Genomic DNA, 22762 nt, shown 5'->3' on the forward strand with positions numbered 1-22762 from the left:
GTGGTAAGGACGGCAGGGTATGGGAGCCTCATCCCCTGGTGTGGGGTGGCTCCCAGTGAACAGAAAGCAACTTTTTCAAGCTGGCTGTCCATGCCACCACTTCTGAGTTCCAGCAGAGCAGACCTGGACCCCAGGTAATCTGCCTACCTTTCTGCTCTTCAGCTGTTTCTCCAGCACAATCACATTCTGGGCGGGAATTCACTCTTCCATCTCAGCTGGGTGAGATGCTTTTGTCTTTTAAGGCTTAATTACACGCTTATGATTTCCCTAAACCTCAAACACACAAATAGTGCCTCGCCTATTTCTCAGAGGGGCAATGCTCACGATGAAGACGGAGCCTGTGTCTTCTCACCCCATGGGCCTGGCACCTCAGCTGCTTACAAAGGGTCTGAATGGAGGTGGCTGCGGCTCACACACCGTATTTGACTTCTCTGATAGTGGGGGTTGGGGAGATGCTGCACGTGATAAAACTGGTTTTTACAAAGCAATGCTGTTTGTACCAAAATATTTAATGAATATGCTGTTAAAATAAAACCAATGGAAGAAATAGTAATACAATTTTACTGGTTTATATTTCATTTCATAAAGTTAACACACTAAGACTACCCTAACACAATGTCCACGCACCTAGATTTAGACGGGCTTACAGCTGTTTTGGTAACTGAACAAGAAAGACACAAAGTGGTGGGGGGAAGGTGGGAGGAGGGCTTGCCACTTGTTACCTCCACGTTAACACAGATGACCTCAGCAAGCGTCAGTACAGCCAATGGGAAAAGATACAAAACAACCCAAGTGTCTACATACAAACCAGCGCCTCTTGTAACCAGCTTCCTCCAACCACGCAGAGACGACGACGAACCATCTGCAAGACAGCCTGCCGGCACATCACTATAGAAGTTAAGTCTGTGTTTGTTTGTTTAAAAAAAGGTGCTAAAACCTCCATTCCATAGTTTTGAAGTGAGAACTTGCAGCCCATTTAAACAGCGAGGTTTGCACCCAGCCACACTCCAGGGGAGGACACGGGCCAGCAGGATGGGGCCTGGGCGTCCCACATGTACATTTACACAGACACACACACAGCTCAGTGTCCTCCTCACACAATCTGTTGTGCAAAACACCTGGAATCTCGAAGTGAGGGAGCTTGTCACAACTCTCAGAACGGCAGGGAGGAGAGCAGAACCCAACAGACCTTGAGTGAAATTAAGTGCCCACATAACCACATAATTAAGTTGTGCAGATCAGTCCTAGTCTGGGATTTAAACACTGTCATTTGGGGGCATTGGGAAAAGATATTTTTATATATATATACATATACACACATGACACATTGAGCAAAATAAGATTTGTCCACATTATGATTAATCCAGTCTCATGGTCACCCACCCCAGCCCTGTGAAGTCATTTTGGCAGCTAACACTAAAAAACAACAGGAACCATGAGAGTTGCATAGAATTGATCTGAAACGTGAAAAATGCCAAACCAAAACCTGTGCATCATATAGTTTAACAAAACTAGACTGCTTCACTGCACCCATGAAACCCTCCTCTTTAAAACAAAGTGCTTCTCCATTACCCAGAGGACCCTCTGCTGGCACTGACGCAGGTAAGAATTACTGGAGTTCCTGATCCTCTGCCCCACCCCACCCAGCCACAGTATATATAACGTGTATTAAAAAAAAATTAAAGATTTAGAAAAAAAACCAACAGCCTGAAAGGGTTCCCCCAACTCTGATCATGTCAGCTCAGCTGGGTGAGCCTGGGAGTGATTTCCTAGAGCGTCCAGAGCAGCCGCTGGGCTGGCAGGCCTGTTAGTGTCAGTAGTTAGGAGAGCCTTACCCCAGAGGCGCCTGCTTCAGGAGCTCTGGGCCAATGACCTACCAATATGCTTCTAGGAATCTGACTTAGGTACATCTGGTCCTGGGACATGTCACAGAATCACACATCTGGCCAAAGAAGGCAACAAAAGGTGTTGTGTTTTCTGACGGTGTCTGGAGGCCGCAGCTGCTCTCAGCAAGTCTCTTTCCCTTGAACGCCAGTTGCTGTCTTTATGGAGCTCAGTGTTCGGTTAAACCATGTCTTCTTGGCTGCTTGTACCTCATTTAGGGCAAGGCCCAAATGGTGCTCCAAGTCCTGCAAGAGGAAGACTGCATGAGGATGCTGGCTCCAGTGCCAAAGACGCTGCCTCCCCAAGAGCTGAGCCAGGACAGGAATTCAGTCTATTTACTTTTGAGGCCTCTGGAAATTCCCCCGTCTCAAACTGACATGGAAAGAGCTGGAATGCCTAAAGCTGTTAAGCCCTCCTTGTTTCTTGCCTAGTTTATTAACACTGCCTCCTAAACAAACACCTCCCTCCCTTGTCCACCGCTGCACATCAGGCACACAGAGCTCATGCCCGGGTAAGGCTGCATCATGGACTTGCAGAAAGAACCTTAAAGTCTACACTCCTGAGCAAGGCACTTGAGACGTCGGTCTGGGCCAACACGCAGGCTGTTTCAGATCAGCACCCACATCCACCCCTACCTCCTGGGGCTCCTTGCTGGGCAAGCCCACACCTCCCTGTGCTGCTCCCTCCCCCAGGAATGCCTAATCTTCTTTCTCTTCTGTAGCTGCAACCTGTCCAATTCTTTGATCACAGCTCAGACACTGCTTGCCTGTCCTGGGCAGTCCTATGAGCCATGTCTTAGCTTTGCCGCCCCAGCATCGAGAACAGGGCCTGGCGAAGAGCAGGTACCCAGTGAATGTATGAGATGCGGGAGGCCCAGCCTAAGCTTGGTTCCTTGTGCTCAGCACTGGTGCTGACAGAACTAGCCAGACAGTATAAAGAGGACCAAGATCAGCCCCAATCCCTTCACCAGGAATGGAGGCTCAGATAAATTAGGTAACATGTCCAAAGTCACCAAGCTAGCTAGGTGATGGGAGCTGGGACATAAGAGCCGGCATTTATGAAGCCCGCACACACTGTGTAAACCCTTTCTATGCATTATCTCGTCCTCACTCATCATCTCCACTTGCAGAGGAGGAGACTGGAATGTAGAGAGGTTACTAACTCAAGGTCGAAGACTGATAGTACAGCTGTGACTTGAAAGCACGTATTCTCTGCTCCACCAAGAAGCTCCCAAGCTTGATAATTATCATTATGAAAAAGGTCAATGCTTAGGACAGGCCATGTCAACATCCACTGGTAAATAACACGTAACGGGCTTCTTCCCGTGAGCATCATAGTTAAAGTTGACAAGAGAAAAGGGCCCCAACCCCTAAAGGTCATACTGGCGTTTCCCACACCAGGACCCCTCTGGCCGGTCCGAGTCTCATGGCAGCAAGAGAAGAGGCAGCGCTTTGGTCCCGGGGGGGGGGGAGGGGGGGAAGGCCGCTGTTACCTGTATCTTACACTCAGCCTCCACCAGTTGCAGCTTGGTCTGGGCCAGCTCCAGTTCCATCTCTCGCAGCTGGTTCTTGAGTGTCTCCTTCTCCTCATCTGTGTCCTCATCTAAAGCTTCCTTAGCTGCGCTGACGCCCTTTATGCGCCCTTCTTTGTTGAAAAGCTCTCGGCAGCGCTCACAGTCATCTACTTTTTGCTAAAATTGAATGTCAGATGTAAAGAGACAAGAAGAGAACTGGTCGTTTAGAAGGTGTGAGCATCACCCTCCTGGAGCCAAGAGGTGGCTTCTCAGTGGGCACCACAGCTTCTGTGACCAGGTAGACGGCCTATGGGAAAACCACCTGGCGCTATGCACCGAAAGCAGTGAAAACAGTCTGATGTGATCCAGTCAGTAATCATATCTAAGAACCTTGGCTAAAAAATGAAGCAGCAGTGACTAGATACGATTTATGTACAAGGATTTTCACTGCAGAATGAGAGATAAGCTACCCAACACCTGGGAGAAATTCAATACACTGGGCTGTATTTATATAGGAAGTATGCAGCCTCTAAGTTTCTGAGGAATTTTTCATAACATGGTAAAATGGTACACAAAAAATGTATCTATAGTATGGTTAAAATATATACCAGAGTTCATCAAAATAAGATGCCACTGACTATAAGAAACATCATCTTATGTTCTTCTAAGAAAACATTCTGCCAACTAAACCAAAACCTGCCCCAATTTCAGAGATGTGAGTGTGAATGCATATCTTAGAATGAATGAAATTGTGTATGTTAAACAGAACAAAGACTGAAAGCATATATAACCAAGTGTGCACGATGGTGATGTTATCTGTGGATAACAAGAGTGTAGGGGGTGACCAGCAGGCGTGGCTCAGTGCCTGAGCATCGACCAATGAACCAGGAGGTGATGGTTCAATTCCCAGTTGAGGCACATGCCTGGGTTGCGGGCTCAATCCCCAGTATGAGGCATGCAGGAGGCAGCTGATCAATGATTCTCTTTCATCACTGATGTTTCTCTCTCTCTCTCCCCCTCTCCCTTTCTCTCTGAAATCAATAAAAATGTATTTAAAAAAAAGATTGTAAGAGATTTTTTTCTTATATACTCTTCCAAATTTTCTGCAATGAGTTTTATTAGTTCTGGAATCAGACAACAAATTATATTTACAAAATAGCTACTGCTGGTTAAACACTTCTTGTGGGGGCTGGGCATCATCTTGCTCCAGGTAGAATGTTCTAAGCAAACATGGTCATGAGCACAGAACTCTCTATTTTCCTTCCACTCAAGCGTAAGTATGTGAGGAAAGCATCTTTCAGTAAATGACTCATCTTAGTAAAATTTGGTAAGTATTCTTATACAGGTACAGCTTAAAGAAGCATCGTTACAAAAGCTCCCAAATTGGCAACAACTACACTTTAAAACGTCAAGTCGTCGTTGTGGCACGTGGATCATTGTGACAGCAGAAGGAAGTGTCCACGCAGGTGGGAGGGACAGGTCACACCGCAGTCCTGGCCTCCAGGCCCCAGTGCTGCGCAGCATGCACTGCCCACGCGGCAGCACCCGGAATCTAAAGCCGCCTGTTTTGCTTACAAACTCCCCGGAGGAGATGTTGTACACATTTATAAGGACAAGGACCTTGGATTTTGAAATCTAAAGCCAGAGCTCCTTGGGTGTCATCTGTATTCCCCTCCAGAGGACACAAGCACAGGATCGGCTGTCAATTACTGAGTCAGGCTGTGGTATTTGTCAGCTTCTCTCACTTCTGAAATCAAAGTACCGCCCTTACTCAAAATCTGCAGTGCTGGTTACAGCCATAAACTGAGCTAGGTGCTATAAAATTTCTTTGATAAAGGAAGACTTACCCGAATTTTCTCAATTTCCACTTTATTAGCTGTCTGCTGCTTCTCCAATCTTTCACTCAACTGAGAACAAATCTAAAGGAACAGACATAATATCAAATGAAAATCTCTTGAGTAACACCATCAGCTGCATACTCTGGGCTGGGGTCCACGCTCAGCAGCAGATCCTCTGCATCCATCAGCCTGGGACTCGCAGGCCCCTATCAGCACCACACTCGGCCACCGTTTCTGCACCATGAAACACACATGCACAGAAGGTGCAACCTGCACCTGAAATGCTCCCAGGAACACAGTGTGGCTTCACTTATAAGTGCCCACATGCATGCTGGGCACTCACTATGCCTGGTGCTCTACCCACACACTGAGATCGCAACTCTTTCCCTTACTCTGCAGTTGACCAGCGAGGCAACGTGGCCGGGCGTGAAGTGACTGGTCAGAGCCGGAAGCTCTTGGGTGAGGAGGGGGCACAGCCCAATCCCCTGGTGCGTGGACCCACCTGCTTGTAGTCACCGATGATAGAACTGTTTTTTTTAATCTCAGATTCTGCCTTGTCGAGTTCCCGCCGACACATTTCTTTTAGCTGCGTACATTGAAGAGGCAGAAGTGTTTTAAGGGAAATATAAAGGGCTTCCCACAAAGTCCAGACCTGACTCTGCAAGGGCTCTCCCTCCCTCCCTCCCCCTTCCTTCTTGGCATCACTAACCCGTTTTCTTGATGCCAGAAGAGGGAGGGAACAGTCAAAATGTCCCAAAACACCCCACCCCACCCCACTCTGGGGTTTGCTGAAGCTTCTGCCTGAGAGCAACCTGGCCTGTGGGCCTGAGGAGGACACAGAGCAGGGACTGAGCTGATGGAGCCCCACGGCCACCTCAGTAACTGACCTCCCGTCTGTGTAAAGTGCCGTCACCTCGAACCTCAGGCAGCCTGAGACCAGGAGTTACCTTTATGGAAAACTGGGGGGAAGGGGACGGGGCTGGCCCCAGGGCACCCAGCACCCTAAGCTCTTCCTATGGCTGCAGGTCTGTGCCCCAGGGACTGCAGAGCTGGCTGCAGACAAGCCTTCCAGTTTGCTCTTGGAGGACATGTCAGTGGACAGGTAGAAGAGCCAGACATGTTAGGGTGTTGCTTTCCTTCTGCAGAGATGCTAACCCTATTGTTTGTCACTCAGATGTGGACACACAGGGATTTCTCTTGCCTCACTGTGCTTTAATTATTAAGAATCATTACGCTTTACACGGTACATTAAAAAGGCTCACGGAAACTGAAGCCAGCTGTCCCAGCTTCTCCAGTGCCAACAGGAAGCCTCCAGCCACACTCCCACCATGAAGCGTCTGCAGGACACAGAGGGCTATGGGCGGGCGAAGCTCCCTTACCTGAGCAGACTCCTCTTCCAGCCGTCTTTTCTCTTCTTCTGCATCAATCAACTTCTGTTTGGTCATAAGCAGCTCCTTATTCAGTGCATCTGCCTTTTCCTCAGCCTGAAACATTTAAGAGATGCTGTTAGTGACAAGAACTGAGAGCTGAAGGGTTCTGAATCACCCAGCACAATCCCATTTTAAGGGGAACTGTGATGGGGACAGGAGAGACGATACGCCCACGGTTGCACGGAGACGAGGCTCGTGCCCAAGCGCTGGCTCTGAGGTCGGGAAAGGCACTGGTCAGGAGCACAGCCTTTGGCCTGGGTAGCCTAGGCTCCATCCCATCGTTCCCTGACCATGTGCCACTGGCCCAGTCACGGAAAGCCTGTCTGAGCCTTGCTCTTCATCTGAGGGATGAAGTGTGGGAAGGACTAACTAAGCACAGTGTCTAGCACAGTGATGGCGAACCTTTTGAGCTCAGCGTGTCAGCATTTTGGAAAACCCTAACTTAACTCTGGTGCCGTGTCACATATAGAAATTTTTTGATATTTGCAACCATAGTAAAACAAAGATGTATATTTTTGATATTTATTTTATATATTTAAATGCCATTTAACAAAGAAAAATCAACCAAAAAAATGAGTTCACGTGTCACCTCTGACACGCGTGTCATAGGTTCGCCATCACTGGTCTAGCACATAGTAAACACTCAGTAAACAGGAGCTGTCATAATCACTAACAGTTATAATAAATTCTGGTTTTCTTCCTCTAAGCTCTCAGTATTTCCTCTGCTTCATCAAACAAGTTCCACATTTTGGTCTCCTTGTCACCTGATAAAGGAAGCCACCCCTTTCCTGTTTTTATTCCATTAATGGCGATCCTCCACCCGTTTCTCCTAAGACACGCAAAGGTCTGGAGGGCAGACCTGTGGGTCCCAGTGAAAATGATATGAGTCCCCAACACGGACAGTCCCCGGACACCGAGGAATGAACGACTGTGGCACCACAGCGGGCAGTGAGGAATACAGCAGTGCACAACATTTTCACACACATTCGGTGGAGCAAGGGCCTCATGGGTCACAGACACTACTGGTACACTGTATCATGTAAGTCCCCTGTTAACCCTCAGCAGCCTGAGCCTCTTTCTAGAACATCAGGAAACCTATGAGCAGGAAATCTTAGGAGCCTGACAGGGAAACCTACCTAAGTCAGGTGCTGGTAAACTCTGGCCGATGCACCAAATCCGCTGGTTCTTACAAATAAGGTTTTATCATAAGCAAACAGCCATGCTCATTCATTTACTTACTATCTATGTGTGGCTAGTTCTGCACCAGTGGCAAAGCTGAAGAGTCGTGACAGAGACCACATGGCCCACAGAACCTAAGATATTTACTATCTATCCCTTTACAGAAAAAGCTTGCAACCTCTGACCTAAACCCTGAATGAGAGACTACACTTCTTCTAAGGGAGGCCTGTGGTAGAGAGAATGGACAAATGCCCGCCAGAAAAGCCATCACCTCAAACTCAAGATTGGGAGAAGCAAAGAAAGACGGCCTATCTGCCAACAGAAATTCCTGATGAAATCAAGCATCCTGGGCACCGGGCTTCAATATAACCGGCAGCGCTTAGTCAACAGGCACAGAATATGCAAGAAACAAAGTCTCTTCTTGTTTCAGGGGGAGGTGAAGAAAATCATAGAGATTAAATGCTACTGCCAACTGTGGCAGCATGAGAATGAGCCAGAAGTCTCTCAATCAAACGACGTTTGGGAAGAAGTTCAAGGACTTAAGGAAGCTTCCTGAGCTCATCACTAACCCCTGGAGGAAGAGGGGGAAGGAATGCTGGCAAGAGCTGTACCCTCAAAGGAGAGTAACTAACCAGAACAACACACACAGTAATTTCACGTGATTGAGGAGAAGTCAGTGTTGAACACAATCTCTCCCTGCAGCTGAGTCAGACTCACGTTATCCAGGTCCTTGCGCAGCGCGATCTTGCTGGTCACCAGCTCGTGGGCTAAGTCATCATTTTCCTGTTCCAACCTCATGTTCGCTTCTTGTAAACGCCTATTCTCCCGCTGAAAGATTAAAAGAAACCAGTTACAGACACATAAAAGTCAGATGAAAATGACAGTTTTTCAGGGCTAACCTTCAAAACTCCCTTGAGTCCTATGGAAACTGTGGGAGATGTAGCTGGTCCTAATGGGCTACCAATCAATAATTTCAGAAAAACTTAACTGATAAGTGACCTCGTCAAGTAACTATGTCTTGTTAACGGTGCCAAAATGCCACCGAACTGTAACAAACTAGGCCGCTGGTTTGAAGCAAAACAAACTTTGTTTTCTTATTTGCAAACTCAAACTGAAACTTGAATCTAGAAACAGTAGCACTGAATTTTAAAAGGAACGCAACAAGGCTGTTACAGGCACAATGATATGAAATTAAAGGCGAACCTCAAATCGCTCGATGGGGTCTTCCTGTTGGGCCTGCTGTTCCCTCATGGTGTGATATTCCTTTTCATATTTTTTCAACTTCTTCTGACTAATCTGTAGGATAAACCACAGCATGAGTTAAAAAGTATCAGAAAGCGGTGGGCGCTTCAGGGACTTCACTAAGGACAGGGCTGTCCCCAGTCACTATGAAAATGTTATTTCCTAGTTTGGGAGGGAAATCATCAGAATGGGGCACCGTCCAGGACCCAGAATTCTCACTCAATGGCTACTGTGTCCAGGGCTCTGTTGGGGATAACTGGCTCACAGTGTTTACTAAGCGTTAGAAGGACCACCGACAGAGCTCTTCCTATCTGAGCCTGGGTCCCACTGTCCCTATCATCATCCCCATCCCCATCCCCATCTTACCTAGCACCCACCAGCATGGCTACAAGAGGCTTCAAATCCCTGCCCTCACGTACAGTATTCTTTATCCTCCTCCTCCTCATTTTATATACAACTTAACTGAGGTATAAGGAGGTTACGTACTTTGACCAAGGTCACTCAGTGAGGGGCTGGCAGATCTGGGATTTGAACCCAGGCAGCTCGACTCCACCTGAGGTCTAGCTACAGCCATCTCACTGTCCTACCACCTGTCAACTTTCCTCTCTACTAGCTCCTGTGCTATCAAACAGGCACAATTCTCTGTCCTTCAACACACAGCTCTGCTGACCACTCTACTTGGCTGCTCTCCTGCCCCATCAAACTACTGTCCTCTTTCTCTCAAGCTTTTTCTTACCAACAACCACTGCCAACCACAGGTCTATACCCGTCACTTCCACGGCTTCAGGGCCTCTCTGTAATCTCTCTAAGTCAAGCTCCTGCTCTAACTACTCTTTATAAATATCCTCTTGAAGATCACAGAGTGGTTTCTTTTTCACTCCATCCAGTGCATTCTCTCTCTTCCCAACTAGACTTCAAATCTCTTGACTTTCATGCTTGACCATGACCACCCCACTCCTCTCCCCTCGAGGAGATCCTCTCTCCCTTCCTCTCTGAGCTCTCCTCCCGAACAGGTTGTTTCCCCTTTTACTCGTTAACCCTTTTCTTTCTTCAATCTGGACCATAACCAAGGGCATCCTCAAGACACAACCCTTAGTCTTTTGTTTTATTCCTTCCTCTAAACCACTAACCCATTCTCTTTGGTGTTTTTAAAATTATATTTTTAAGAATTATTGCCGAAACCGGTTTGGCTCAATGGATAGAGCGTCGGCTTGCGGACTGAAAGGTCCCAGGTTCGATACCGGTCAAGGGCATGTACCTGGGTTGCGGGCACATCCCCAGTGGGAGATGTGCAGGAGGCAGCTGATCGATGTTTCTAACTCTCTATCTCTCTCCCTTCCTCTCTGTAAAAAATCAATAAAATATATTTTAAAAAAAGAATTATGAAATATAAGAAATAGAAAAGTGATAAAACAGGTATATGCAACTTAAGGAATGATTACAAGCTAACGCTCATCCCTTCCCAAAGCTTCAAGAATGAGCACCATGCTGCCTCACAAATTTCAGCTGCCAGTTCCAGGCAATGAGGAAACTCCAAGCTTGTCTAGTCCAACTTTTCTCATTTTATAGATGAAGAAACTGAGACCTACAGGGGATGGGACAGGCCCAAGTCTGCAGTGCCTCCAATTGTCTGTCCCACCTCACTCGTGCTGCTGGTGCTCCCCCTCCCACCAACTCTGTAGGCCCCTGTGCTCCTCGGGATGTTGATGTCTGCTTCAACCAGAGCTGATCCTGGAGTCTGGCTGCCGCCCAAGGGGAGGCCACCAAGCACACAGCACTGCAGTTATAGAAATGTCCATTACACACTTGGGGGTGAGGCTACAAGTGGGGGAGTGACACCTTTAAACTCAGATCTTCAGCGGTTTAAGGCCAATGCCGGGGTAAACTTTTATTGTACATTAGAGGCCCGGTGCACGAATTCATGCACAGGTGGGGTCGCTCGGCCTGGCTGGTGATCAGGGCCGATTGGGCCAGCCAGCTGGGGGGGGAAGGGACCTCGGCCAGCCGGGGGGAGGGACTGAGGGAGGTTGGCCGGCTGCAGGAGGTTGGCTGTGGAGCACACTGACCACCAGGGGGCAGCTCCTGCATTGAGCGTCTGCCCCCTGATGGTCAGTGCACATCATAGCTACCGGCCAGTCGTCCGGTCGTAACAGTCACTTAGGCTTTTATATATATAGATGTCATTCACAAAGAAAGCACCTAAATAAAAGATTTGCATGATCAATAAGTGTATAAACTATCCTAACAGATCAATAGTGGAGCAACAGAAACTAAAGGAGATGTGTGGGAGGCAAAAACCGCCTCCCAGCACTCTCTGCTGTCAGTGTGGTAAATAACTAGGAGGGACTGGTTACGAGTCTCCCCTTAGTGCTTCATTAAAAAAAAAAAAAAAGAACCGACATTAAATCCTACAGAACATTCTCACAAATCTTCAGGATTCTCCAACTTTCATTCTCATGCAGGGGGCAAGGAAGAATTAACAATTTTTTCCTATAAACATACATTTTAAAAGGCTAATTACAAGATAATGTCTTCTACATTTCATTACCCCTAAATATAAAAGCCTCATTCTCAGACTAAAGGGCTGGTTCTCCCTCAACACTGGCACAGCTGTGCGTGTCTAACGAGCACCTGATAAATGCTGGACCCTCTACATTTGGTTATCTCATGGATTCTTAGATTTTCGTGATAGGATGTGGGCATTTCTTTATGCATTTCCCATGTTTTTCAAGTGTTCTGCAGTGAGCATAAGGTGCTTTTATAATTAAGTCTACAAAGTACATGCTGTTAGAAAGAACTCTCATAATGACTCTGGGCTTCTGTACCAGGACTGAACACAGGCAAAGCTCCCTCTTCCGCGGAGCTTGTGGCCCAGACTTTCTCACCGGCTCAGGCTCCCTTCCCACTGCTCAGCCTCACTGGTTCTGTTTCCTTCTTACTCCCTCCCTCCTTAAACCCTTACCCACCAACCCCATCACAAACAAAAATAAGTAAAAGCAACATTGCTTATCATGGGCTCGCACTGACCCTGCCTCTCAGAGCATGGATGGCTGCACACCAGAGCCAGCTAGTTCAGGCTGTCTCTGAGGCACAGACCCCACAAAGAAGGCTGATTCCTGACGCTGCAATGGGGAATGGAGAGGCACCAGCAGCAGAGGCACCAATGCAGCCTCCACATGAAGCTGCACCCAGGAGAGACCAGCACCCACCTCGCGCCTGCCTGTCTCATTATCAGTCTCCAGGCCAGAACATTTCTCCCTCATCCCCTGCCCACACAGAGTGCACAGAAATGATGAATTACATCGACCATCCTTTACCTCTACCTTTCCTCTGAATGGAAATGGCAACAAAGTGAGCGTCCAATGCAAGCCTGGCCCCTCTGCCTGCACAGGCCCACACCCTCTTCACCTCTCAGATGAGCGCTCCAACATCACTTCATTAGGAACCCTTCCCTGACACCTCCTTCCCCCATCAGGCAGGTCTTTCCTTATATATTCTCATGACATCAGGGCAATTCCTTCATGCACCTGTCCAAGTCCACAATTATTTACTGACGTGCTTACTTACTTGTCTGTCTTCCCAGTAGGAAGCAGGCCTCATCTGCTTTGCTTACCACCATATCTCCAGTGCCCAGTTTAATGCCACCAACACAATCGGGACTCCAATAATCAGATACTGAACAAATCAAAGCCAATGGCCATCCTTTAAATCTATAATCAGGATGCAGCAGGGGCATTTATTTACCCAACAACTGAGCACAGCTATGGGCAATGTTCTTTGTAGGCATTAGAATACAAAGATGTACACAGGTCACAATATGCAAACTCCACAGGGCAGGAACTCTTATTCATTGCAAAATTCTGAATGCCTGACCCAGAGTAAGCATGAAAATACTTAATGAATAGAGACATAGTCCCCACTCTAAAAAGTTCAAGGGTCATTTTGTCTGTCTCTTACTTACACCAATAACATTTTAATTGGCCCCAGCTGGCTTGGCTCAGTGGATAGAGCATTGGCCTGTGGACTGAAGGGTCTCAGGTTCGATTCCGGCCAAGGGCACATGCCTGGGTTGCGGGCTCCATCCCTAGTGTGGGGTGTGCAGGAGGCAGCCAATCAATGATTCTCTCTCATCATTGATGTTTCTATCTCTCTCCTCCCTTCCTCTCTGAAATCAATAAAGAAATATATTTTAAAAAAAAACAAAAAAAAACATTTTAATTGAATTCAGGAAGTAGGACAGCTATGGAATCAGCCCCAGAGAGGAATCACACCCTCTGTTGGCTGACACCTCTAAGGAGGCGGTGGAAATCACAGCGTCACACACAGTGGCATTTCTGCCCTCAGAGATTATATTTGAACCCTGGCTGGGTGGCTCAGTTGGTGGGAGCATAGTCCCTTACACCAAAAAGGCTGCAGGTTTGATTTCAGGTCAGGGCACATATCTAGGTTGTGGGTTTGATCCCCTCAAGGCGCATATGGAAGGCAACTGATCGATGTCTCTCTCTCATCAATGTCTCTCCTCTACACCCCTTCTCCCCCCAAAAACAATACTAAAAAAGTATATCCTCAGGTGAGGGTTAAAAAAAAGATATTTAAAATTTTTTGTTTAAATGTTCTTTGTTTGGGGGGAAATCTAAGAGTTTCCTGGGATAAGACCAAGTTTGTACTAAATTTAGGTAAAACCAATGTTATACCCCACTGCAAGCTGTACAGAGGTTCCTAACATGTCAGGAATAGAACCAATCTGAGAGTGTCCCGAGAGCCATGGTTCCCATAAAAAGCAATGTCCTCATAAAAGAGCACAGAAGGCAACTCTGCCCCTACCGACCCCCAGCAACAGAACATTCTACATACCATCTCGGAGGGCTCACAGGCCCCCTGAGGCCCAGCCATACATAGTCCCCAGTTAAGAAACTTAGAATTCGACAGTGGAGACTTGGAACTTGTCAGTTTGACATTTTGGTAGAAGTACAGAGTTAGTCCCAAATCCCTCCCCTCGGTGACCCATCATCCATCTTCACAGGAATCGGATACTGCTCTCTCTTCACACAGGGGCCATGTGCCCTGGGAAAGGTAGCACCTGCCAGCCTCTGGCACAGGCAGGGATGTCAAGGCCCAGAGTGGGAGAAAGGGAGTGGCTGCAGACTTGCATGGGAGGGGGGTACAGTCTGCAGGTGGACAGACCAAGACTCGCGTCCTGGCTCTGCTAATGACTCATTGTGTAACTGAGGTCAAGCTGCCTTACCTCGGCTTCAGGTTCCTCATCTGTGAAAACCACCACAATCCTTTTAAGGACTGATGTTATGAGGATCGCATGATATAAAACATTTGAAGAGCTCACTGAGTGCCCCGCACAGAGTGAGGTATTTTACTTGGTGGTAGCTACTACTTTTATTAATAGAATCAAAGCAGAACTATCCTCTGCACATGTGCTGCAGAGAATGAGCCATTTAAACAAAGCCCATTTCACACAAAAGAGCAGGAAATGGGCTGCCGACAGGAAATAGGAGCGAATTCCCAAAGGCCCCTCGCTGGGCTGGAGACATAGGGAGTCAGCAAAGGTGGGAGGATGAATGTTAGCAGTCTGCATGGCAGGGTTCAAGGATATTGTCTGGGTGAGTGGGTGGGTAGGAAGAGGTCTTGTACGTTAAGGAGATCCTAACTCCAAAGTCCTCATAGCGAAAATAAAGAAATCCACCTCCCTCTTGTTGAATGCTTGGTTAAGAACTTGGCTTTTGCCCTGACCGGTTTGGCTCAGTGGATAAAGCGTCAGCCTGTGGACTCAAGGGTCCCAGGTTCGATTCCTGTCAAGGGCATGTACCTTGGTTGTGGGCACATCCCCAGTGGGGAGTGTGCAGGAAGCAACTGATCGATGTTTCTCTCTCATCAATGTTTCTAACTCTCTACCCCTCTCCCTTCCTCTCTGTAAAAAATCAATAAAATATATATTAAAAAAAAAAAAAGAACTTGGCTTTTCAGTAGTTAGAAGAACCTGAGATTCACACAGGACTGTCAAGATAACAAGATACCTCTATACCTACCATTTTATTTAATCTTCCAAACACCTCTCTGAAATGGGTATAGCAGGAATTATCACCCTCATTTTATTGATGGGGAATCGAGACCTAGACAGGTACAGTGACTGCTTAGTGACGATGCCAGCACAAGAACAGTGATCGGGGTGATTCTTGCTTCTTATCCATCTCTGCAGCATGCTCAGGACTGAGGACAGTTCTTGACACGTAAGAAAATCTATAAATGTTTACTGACTTGAACTGACTTAAGGAGATGCCTGGGCAGAGGAGGTCAAAACAGGGCAGGCCAAGAGATCACCGGTGTTAAGGGATGATGTGATCATCCGAAGATCAGCAGCTACATTAAAGGCTTCATCTTTATGGCTCTCTCTCCAACCCTGCTGTGTTAACCTACCCTGGGTCACAGGGCACAGGCAGAGCAGGATGAGAGCCATGCAACTCCAAGGCCTGCCCTTATAACCACTTGAAATAAATCAACATTCTATTTAATCTCTGGGCCTTTTTATTTCATTTGTTCAAATAGTTCAAACTCGCTCTAAAATCACTAAATAGAATTAGGCATTCTGGTCTTACCATCAGAGTATTTTTCTAAAATGCAGAAGCAAATTAGTAGCAGAGAACCCAAACACAGATAAGCACCAGGGGAGACCAACTTATTAAAATAAGAAGGGAGTGACCACTGCCTACCCTTATGACATTGAAAAATTTAGGGTATAGTGCAGAGAAAGAGCAGCCACTCAGGAGTTTCCTCATGAAATTCAATTCTAAAAGGTTACAACAAGCAAAGAAGTAAAACTATAGCCTGGTCTCGTTACAGGGAAAACTGAACTTAGGTACAGTGTAGACACAGAGTTCCAACACTGACACAGACTAAGCTTGTCCTGTTCATTCAATCCCTCCTTTACAGTAAAGCACAGTGACAATAAGCATTGACGTTAGAGTCAAACTCCCAGGATCTAATCCCTATTCCATCACTTAGAAACTTTATACCCTTTGGGAGTTTTCTTCAATTTTCTAAGCTTTATGTATACATTTGAAAAATGACCTCATGTCGTCATTGCAATGATTAGCTTACCATGTATAAACACTATGGAAGATTCTGTGAACACACCAAGGAAAGACTGATGAAGTCACTGCAATCATAGAGCTTAAAGCCCTAATCCTAATGCACATTAACTACACAAATGATAAGAGCAGAGAATGAAATTCAAACTAGTGTGGCTTTTAGCTCATGAATAAAAATATTCCCCAAGGAAAAGATTCCCAAATGCCAAAGAGTTTTCTGTTTCTCCAAATAGCAAGTGATTAGGATTGCATTAATTTGGAGATACTGCTATTTGGTTTTTGTAATAATATCTTTTCTTACAGGTAGTTTGAAATCTAGCACAATCACTTTATAAATTCTAGTGAAACAGTGGTTCAGAAATTACATTTCACCTTAGTGAGGATTCTACAACAAAAGGGTCAAGTCTTCAAGCTTGATCTAAGAAACCAACTGAGCCATCTCTTTCAGCTGTTTCCTGTTTCTTCTAAACTAGCCTCATATATCTGACTTATTCTCTAAAATACCTGTAAAGACATAAAGAAACCATTGCTTTAACATAATTCTCAAATCAAAAATTTAAAAGATCTAAATGTGATTGTATTCCTACCCCCCTCTAAATAACGCATAGTACAGTTATGAGTATGAATAGGTTATGGAGCTACTAGGGCCATTCATTAACTCCTAGAACAATCGTTAAAAATGAAATTCCTTTTAGGCCTCATAGCAGAAGTGAAAAAATTGTTCTATTTCAGGGCACTGACCCATAAAAAAAGAGAAAATCAATGGACCGCTAAATGAGTTTTTATACATGCTGTTAAATTACAGATGAAGAAAAGGAGACCAAAAATTCCTCAAAAAATAAATATGTTAGTCCCATAATAAACTAAGGAGAAGGGGAGAAGTAAAAGGGTAGAAAAGAGAGAAAAGACAGACACAAAGGGACACACACACAGGTACAGGGAGGAATACAGACCTTTTTGAACAACACCCCCATCTTGTGGCTGTTTGGGGTATTGCCACAATAAACAACAACTGTTGTATTTCTGCAAAGGAGTGGAAAGCACATTGCGAATGCAAAGTCTGAAGGCCTGAGTTCCACTAGGGCTTGTCAGTGCCCAGCCAGTACCACTTGGGTAAGTTACCTGACTTCTGTATGCCTCAGTTTCCACACTTGACTTGCCCTATGTACCGCATAAGGTACCATATGGAAGAAATGAGATACTTCTAAAAACTATACAAATACCAGAAATTACAACATTATAAATGTTACAACAATGACAATAAGAAAAATAGATCTTTGTTTCCTGGACTGCATGTGTGGCAAAGTATTCTCAATCAAGAAGCACAACTCTGAAAACCAAGCCACAATTTTTTAAAAGTAAAAATATAATGGAACGGAATTTCAATGAGCCAGAGTCAATGTTTCATTTCTAAATTGTACACCAAAAAGTTAAAAAGCTAGATTCCAAACCATTCCATAGCAGGAGCCCCCTTCTCCATGTCCAGAGGGATTCTGCCCCCCCCCCCCAGGCAATCACACACACACCGTGCTGACTGAGGTGCTCCCAACCTCATGCAGCCCACATAACACACGCAGGGCTTGCCAAGGATTTTCTTATTTTGAGCTGGCATATTATACTGTGACTAAGGTTCTTTGCCGATAATTGGCTCAACTCTCCATTAATATTTGCCGGTATTCAAGTATAGCTGCCAGAGTGTAACTAATCATTACTAACTAAACTGTGCATACCATATCCCACCTTTAGCAGAAAAATCTCATTCGCTCATGTCCTGGTGAATCTGTAAGGCTGTGAATCAATTTAAAAAATTACTATCTTTCTCACCCTGAAACCATGTTGCAAGTAGGGGTATCATCCAAAGAGCACCCCCGCCAAGCAGAGTTCTCCAGGGCCAGAAGGAATTACATATCTAAGCACAAAACGTGTGTGCTGTGCAGCCTTGTCTGCCTTAACTCCTTGAAAGCAGAGGCAAGAAAAAGAAGACATTAGACACCTCCCATCTGGCCTACGGAAAAAAGGATCCATATATTATTAAAGTGTTTCAAGCTAATGAAAACCCAAAAGGTAAAACCTTCGCTGGAAGCTACTTTTAAGCCTTGCCCAAATCCATGTGAACCCTTGTTTGTAAACCATTTGGTAGAAACTCAACAGCATATTCATTTATTCACTTATTCAACCGCTATTTATATGGCAGATTCTGTTCTTGCGCTGGGGATTCAGAAGCAAGAGATAAAGTCTCCTCTGTTATAGGCTTAATTCTAATGTAGAGGGAGAATTAATAACCAAATAAACAAGATAATGTGAAGCAGTGATAAGCGGAAAATAAGATAGGAGCAGGAGATAAGGGTTGGGGGAGCTGCTACTTTAAACACTGTAATTAGAGAGGGCCTCTCTGATGGCATGATATTTGAGCCCAAGACTGAATGAGGCAACAGTGAAGCTAGACGGACACCGAGGAGAACATTACAGGCAGAGGCTGAGGAGTGAACATGTTGGCCTGTTTAAGAACAGCAAGGAGGCCAGGTGTCTGAAGTGGAAAGAGTAAGGGGGGAAAGTAGTAAGTAGGAGATAAAATCAGAGATGACCAAGAGGTCAGATGGTGCCAAGCCTTGCAGGCCAAGGCTAAAACTCGAGTTTTATTCTTAGAAGCCATTAGTTGTAAGCAAGAGAGATAGATCAAGAAAAGCCGGGGAAGAAACCAGTGTGGAAACAGGAAGACCAAGCAGTCTTTTAGACTATTCCAGGAGAGAAGTGATGAGGAGGTCAGACTAGGGTGTTAGTGATGAAGGGAGCAGGAAGTGACCAGATTTAAGATACATTCTGATAGTAGGGCTTGCATGTGGAGTAAGAAGATGGGAAGTGTGACAGAAAGAGAGTCCAGGATGATACTGAGATTTGTGGCCCGAGCAACCAGCCGGGTACCACGACCTGAGATGGGACACTGAGAAAGAGGCAGATCCTCTTATGTGCTGACCCAGGCTGAGTTGGAGAGAGACTCAGAGAACCTCAGAGCTCACTTGGTTCTCTGCTCTGTGCACAAACCAAACATCCATGAAAATGTCCCTGAGAAGTGTTTCATATCGGCTTCAAAACCAGAGAGGAAGTAACCACAGTAGCAGCCACCATGTCTTGAACCCTCACTAGTTACCAGGCACTGTGGTAAACAGGCACTGTCCATATGCTGTAGTTAATCCTCACACACAAAGTACTGAGCCTCACTACTTGGCACTGGTAAAATATCATTAAATGTTATCCATTACTTGTGAAGTATGTCACCTTTTAATTTGAATGATAATTTCAATGATTATCTTAATTTCTAGAAGTTCTATTTCCTTTTCTTTTTAAACACCCCATTCATTTTACCTTATCATTTCTGTTCTTTCTTGGGATAATAGATAGTTTGTACCCACCCTTTCAAAAACACAGCAGCAAGTCCAAGGTCCTGCTGGAGGCCAGTCACACTGTGTGTCGGTGTGAGCATGAAGTCCTACCTACACCTCCACATTCCACGGGACGCTCTTTATCGGTTCACACACACTAGCTTCGAGCTACTTTGCTTCAGGTACCTGGGCATTTCTCTTTTTTCTTTCAAGTTCATTCAGGTATTTAAACATTTCTTGGGCCTTATTTTATTTAGCATCTCTAAGTGTCTAAGGAAGGTTGGCCTGCGTTAGCTCAGTCTGACATATAACTAGAACCAGAGTCCAATATTACCATACAGATGAGGAGACTGCCTCTTAAGTAACTGACTAGCTCTGAATTCAGGTCTCCCTGATGCCCAGTCCGTGCTCTCGTCATAGACGGAAGCTTCTTGCTCACATCTGCCCGACACACTAATTCCAGTTCTACTCTCTGGAGTCACATAAAGTAAACAAGACTTTTATGCACCTTAAAGAATATGAATACAACTATTTATTCTGTCCCCCATTTGCCTCCAGCTGAAAATTCCAAACTAAACTCCTTCAATTACTTGATCTTCTTTAAAACCAAATTGTTTTATAACCCTATGTTTTTTACCTTATGAATTTGTACAAATCATAAATGCCACTGGAAGTGAAAAACAAAGTGGGTTTCCTTCATGTATTAGTTTCTTATTAGGGAATTTCTGACCACAACAATACATACTGAAAGTTAAAGGACAGCACAATAGAAATCACAAAAGTTGTGTTCTGCCACTAACTAGCTACAGGACTACAGAGGGCTATAAGCTCTTTTTGCTTTGGCTTGTCTTCAAAATGGGAATGATAATATCTTTCCTAGAGTTCAATGGCTGGGGGAAGCAGTAAGATTTAATGCAAAGGATATAACACAAGAAAATATTTGGAAGGCTGAGGGGTGAGGAAAATGGAGAGATGTCAGTCAAAGGGTACACACTTTCCAGGAATCTAAGAAAGAGCATGATGGCTATAGTTAACAAGACTACTGTATACTTGAAAGTTGCTATGAGCAGAACTTTAATGTTCTCATCATCACAACAATAACAAAAAAAACACAGTAATTTTGTGAGATGAAGAAGGTGGTCACTAATCTTACTGTGGTAAACATTTGGAAATATATACATGTGTCAGATCATCACACTTACACCTTAAACTTACCTAACATTACATATAAAGCTGGGGAAAAATAGAAGTATCTAATTTGAGATCTTATGGGAGAATCATTTTAAGTCTAGACTGGGAAGGAAATGCAAAGTGTCAAAAAATTTTCATTACAACTGATGAATTGACATATGGTGCACACCTGGCATTTTGATGTTGTTTGTGATTTTATTTTTATTTTTGATGCGGGAAACGTTGTTATTCTTAATTATGTTAACCAGACATTTTCTCTATGTTGTATTATGTAAGTTAAATAAAGGAAGAATTATCCAAAATGAGGAGAAAGTGCCCTAGCCGGTTTGGCTCAGTGGATAGAGCGTCGGCCTGTGGACCAAAGGGTCCCGGGTTCGATTCTGGGCAAGGGCACGTACCTTGGTTGCAGGCTCCTCCCTGGCCCGGGCCCTGGTCAGGACTCGCAGGAGGCAACCAATCGATGTGTTTCTCTCACATCGATGTTTCTCTCTGTCTTTCCTTCTCTCTTCCACTCTCCCTAAAAATCAATGGAAAAATATCCTCAGGTGAGGATTAACAAAAGAGAGAAAGTGTATGAAAAATTTTTTTGGAAAAATATACAATACAAAATAAAATATTATTTAAGTGTATTATAAATGTTATTAGTTTGATCAGCAATAGTGAGACATTAACTGAACAAAAAAAAAAATCTAAATTGATGCAAAAATTATTTTACCTTCATGTTGCAAGCCAATTCCATGAGCCTCTTTGCATTCTCTTCTGAGCGGTACCTCTTAGGAAGCTGGACCCTGAAGAACTTCAAGGCACCTTCAAAGTCTGTCAAAAGCAAGTCATCCTTTGACGTCTAGAAAAAGAGAGAGAACTGTGTGGAGAAAAGGTTCTTTGCTCTAAGGCTGCACAAGAAGCATTTAATAATCCCAGCAGCTTTCTAAGCCCAGAAGATAGGTCTCCGCTCCATCAGAGCCACGTGCTCATCTCCACTGCCAGGGACAATGTCCGAGCACAGTGGCTGTTAGAACGAGACTAAGACCCAAGCTACTGCAAGTGCTGAACCGAGAACAACAGATGACTCAGCTTATGAATAAATGTGTACCTTCAATAATCCAAGGGCAACATTAAAAATAACACTGATTCCCTAAAAGAGAAAACACAAAAAGAACATTTTTAGTGTTTACATCTGGACTATGAAGCCATTTGTCTTCAGAATACCCCACAATTTTAGAGCAGTTGTAAAACATTAATTAAGAAATGGAATTATCTTGAAAATACCTTGGAAAATAAAAACTAGAGCCACTGCTGAAACACCACGTAAAGTAGATCCAGTCTCCCATTCTTGTGAGAGAAGGCTTTTCTAGCCCTATTCTCACATTCAACAAGAATACTTTCCTATACTTCCCAACCAAAACATCAGACTCATAAAATTATGATCAGGCCCTGGCCAGTGTGGCTCAGTGGATAAAGCATGTTGGACCACACACCCAAGGGTCATGGGTTTGATTCCTGGTCAAGGGCACATACCTGGATTGCAGGTTCGATCCTGGCCCCAGTGGGAGAGTGTGCAAGAGGCAACCAGTCAATGTGTCTCTCACATGATGTTCTTTCTCTCTCTTCCCCTCCTTCCCACTCTCTAAAAATCAATGGAAAAATATCCTCGGGGAAAGATTAACAACAACAAAAATTATAATCAGAAAATAATTCCTGTGGAACTTTAAAAACATATATATATATATATTTTTTTTTATTTCAGAGAGGAAGGAAGAGGGAGAGAGAGAGAAACATCAATGATGAGAGAGAATCATTGATCGGTTGCCTCAATCCGGGCATGTGCTCTGACCAGGAATTGAACCGTGACCTCCTGGTTCATAGGTCAACACTCAACCACCAGCCGGACTAATTCCCATAGAACTTGATTTTGTGTGGCCCCACTCGAGGTACAGCAATCACTCTGCAGCCTGTTGGTGTCCTGAACCAACCCTGCTCCGGGCTCCCTCCAAACTGCCTTCCT

The 22762-nt window shown here is 45.0% G+C and overlaps 1 protein-coding gene across 14 annotated transcripts in view; it reads right to left on the bottom strand.

The window, feature by feature from the left end:
- Window positions 1–543: 543 nt before the first annotated feature.
- Window positions 544–22762, bottom strand: part of RABGAP1 (RAB GTPase activating protein 1) — a 130689-nt gene continuing 108470 nt past the window's right edge. For 9 of the 14 annotated variants that reach the window (XM_023760146.1, XM_023760145.1, XM_006096285.3 and 6 more), the window contains 9 exons: window positions 21851–21892; window positions 21473–21601; window positions 9048–9140; window positions 8562–8672; window positions 6615–6719; window positions 5738–5821; window positions 5245–5316; window positions 3377–3574; window positions 1690–2129 (listed from right to left, as the gene is read on the bottom strand). In XM_023760146.1, the coding sequence (XP_023615914.1) occupies window positions 2007–2129; window positions 3377–3574; window positions 5245–5316; window positions 5738–5821; window positions 6615–6719; window positions 8562–8672; window positions 9048–9140; window positions 21473–21601; window positions 21851–21892 (957 nt within the window). In that variant the 3' untranslated portion in view covers window positions 1690–2006. Of the gene's footprint in view, window positions 2130–3376; window positions 3575–5244; window positions 5317–5737; window positions 5822–6614; window positions 6720–8561; window positions 8673–9047; window positions 9141–21472; window positions 21602–21850; window positions 21893–22762 lie in introns of all 14 variants that reach the window. The other 5 variants (XM_023760147.1, XM_023760154.1, XM_023760155.1 and 2 more) reach the window with 2 other exon arrangements.

Source organism: Myotis lucifugus, unplaced genomic scaffold (genome assembly GCF_000147115.1).
Source record: "Myotis lucifugus unplaced genomic scaffold, Myoluc2.0 scaffold_173, whole genome shotgun sequence".
Taxonomy (NCBI): Eukaryota; Metazoa; Chordata; class Mammalia; order Chiroptera; family Vespertilionidae; genus Myotis; species Myotis lucifugus.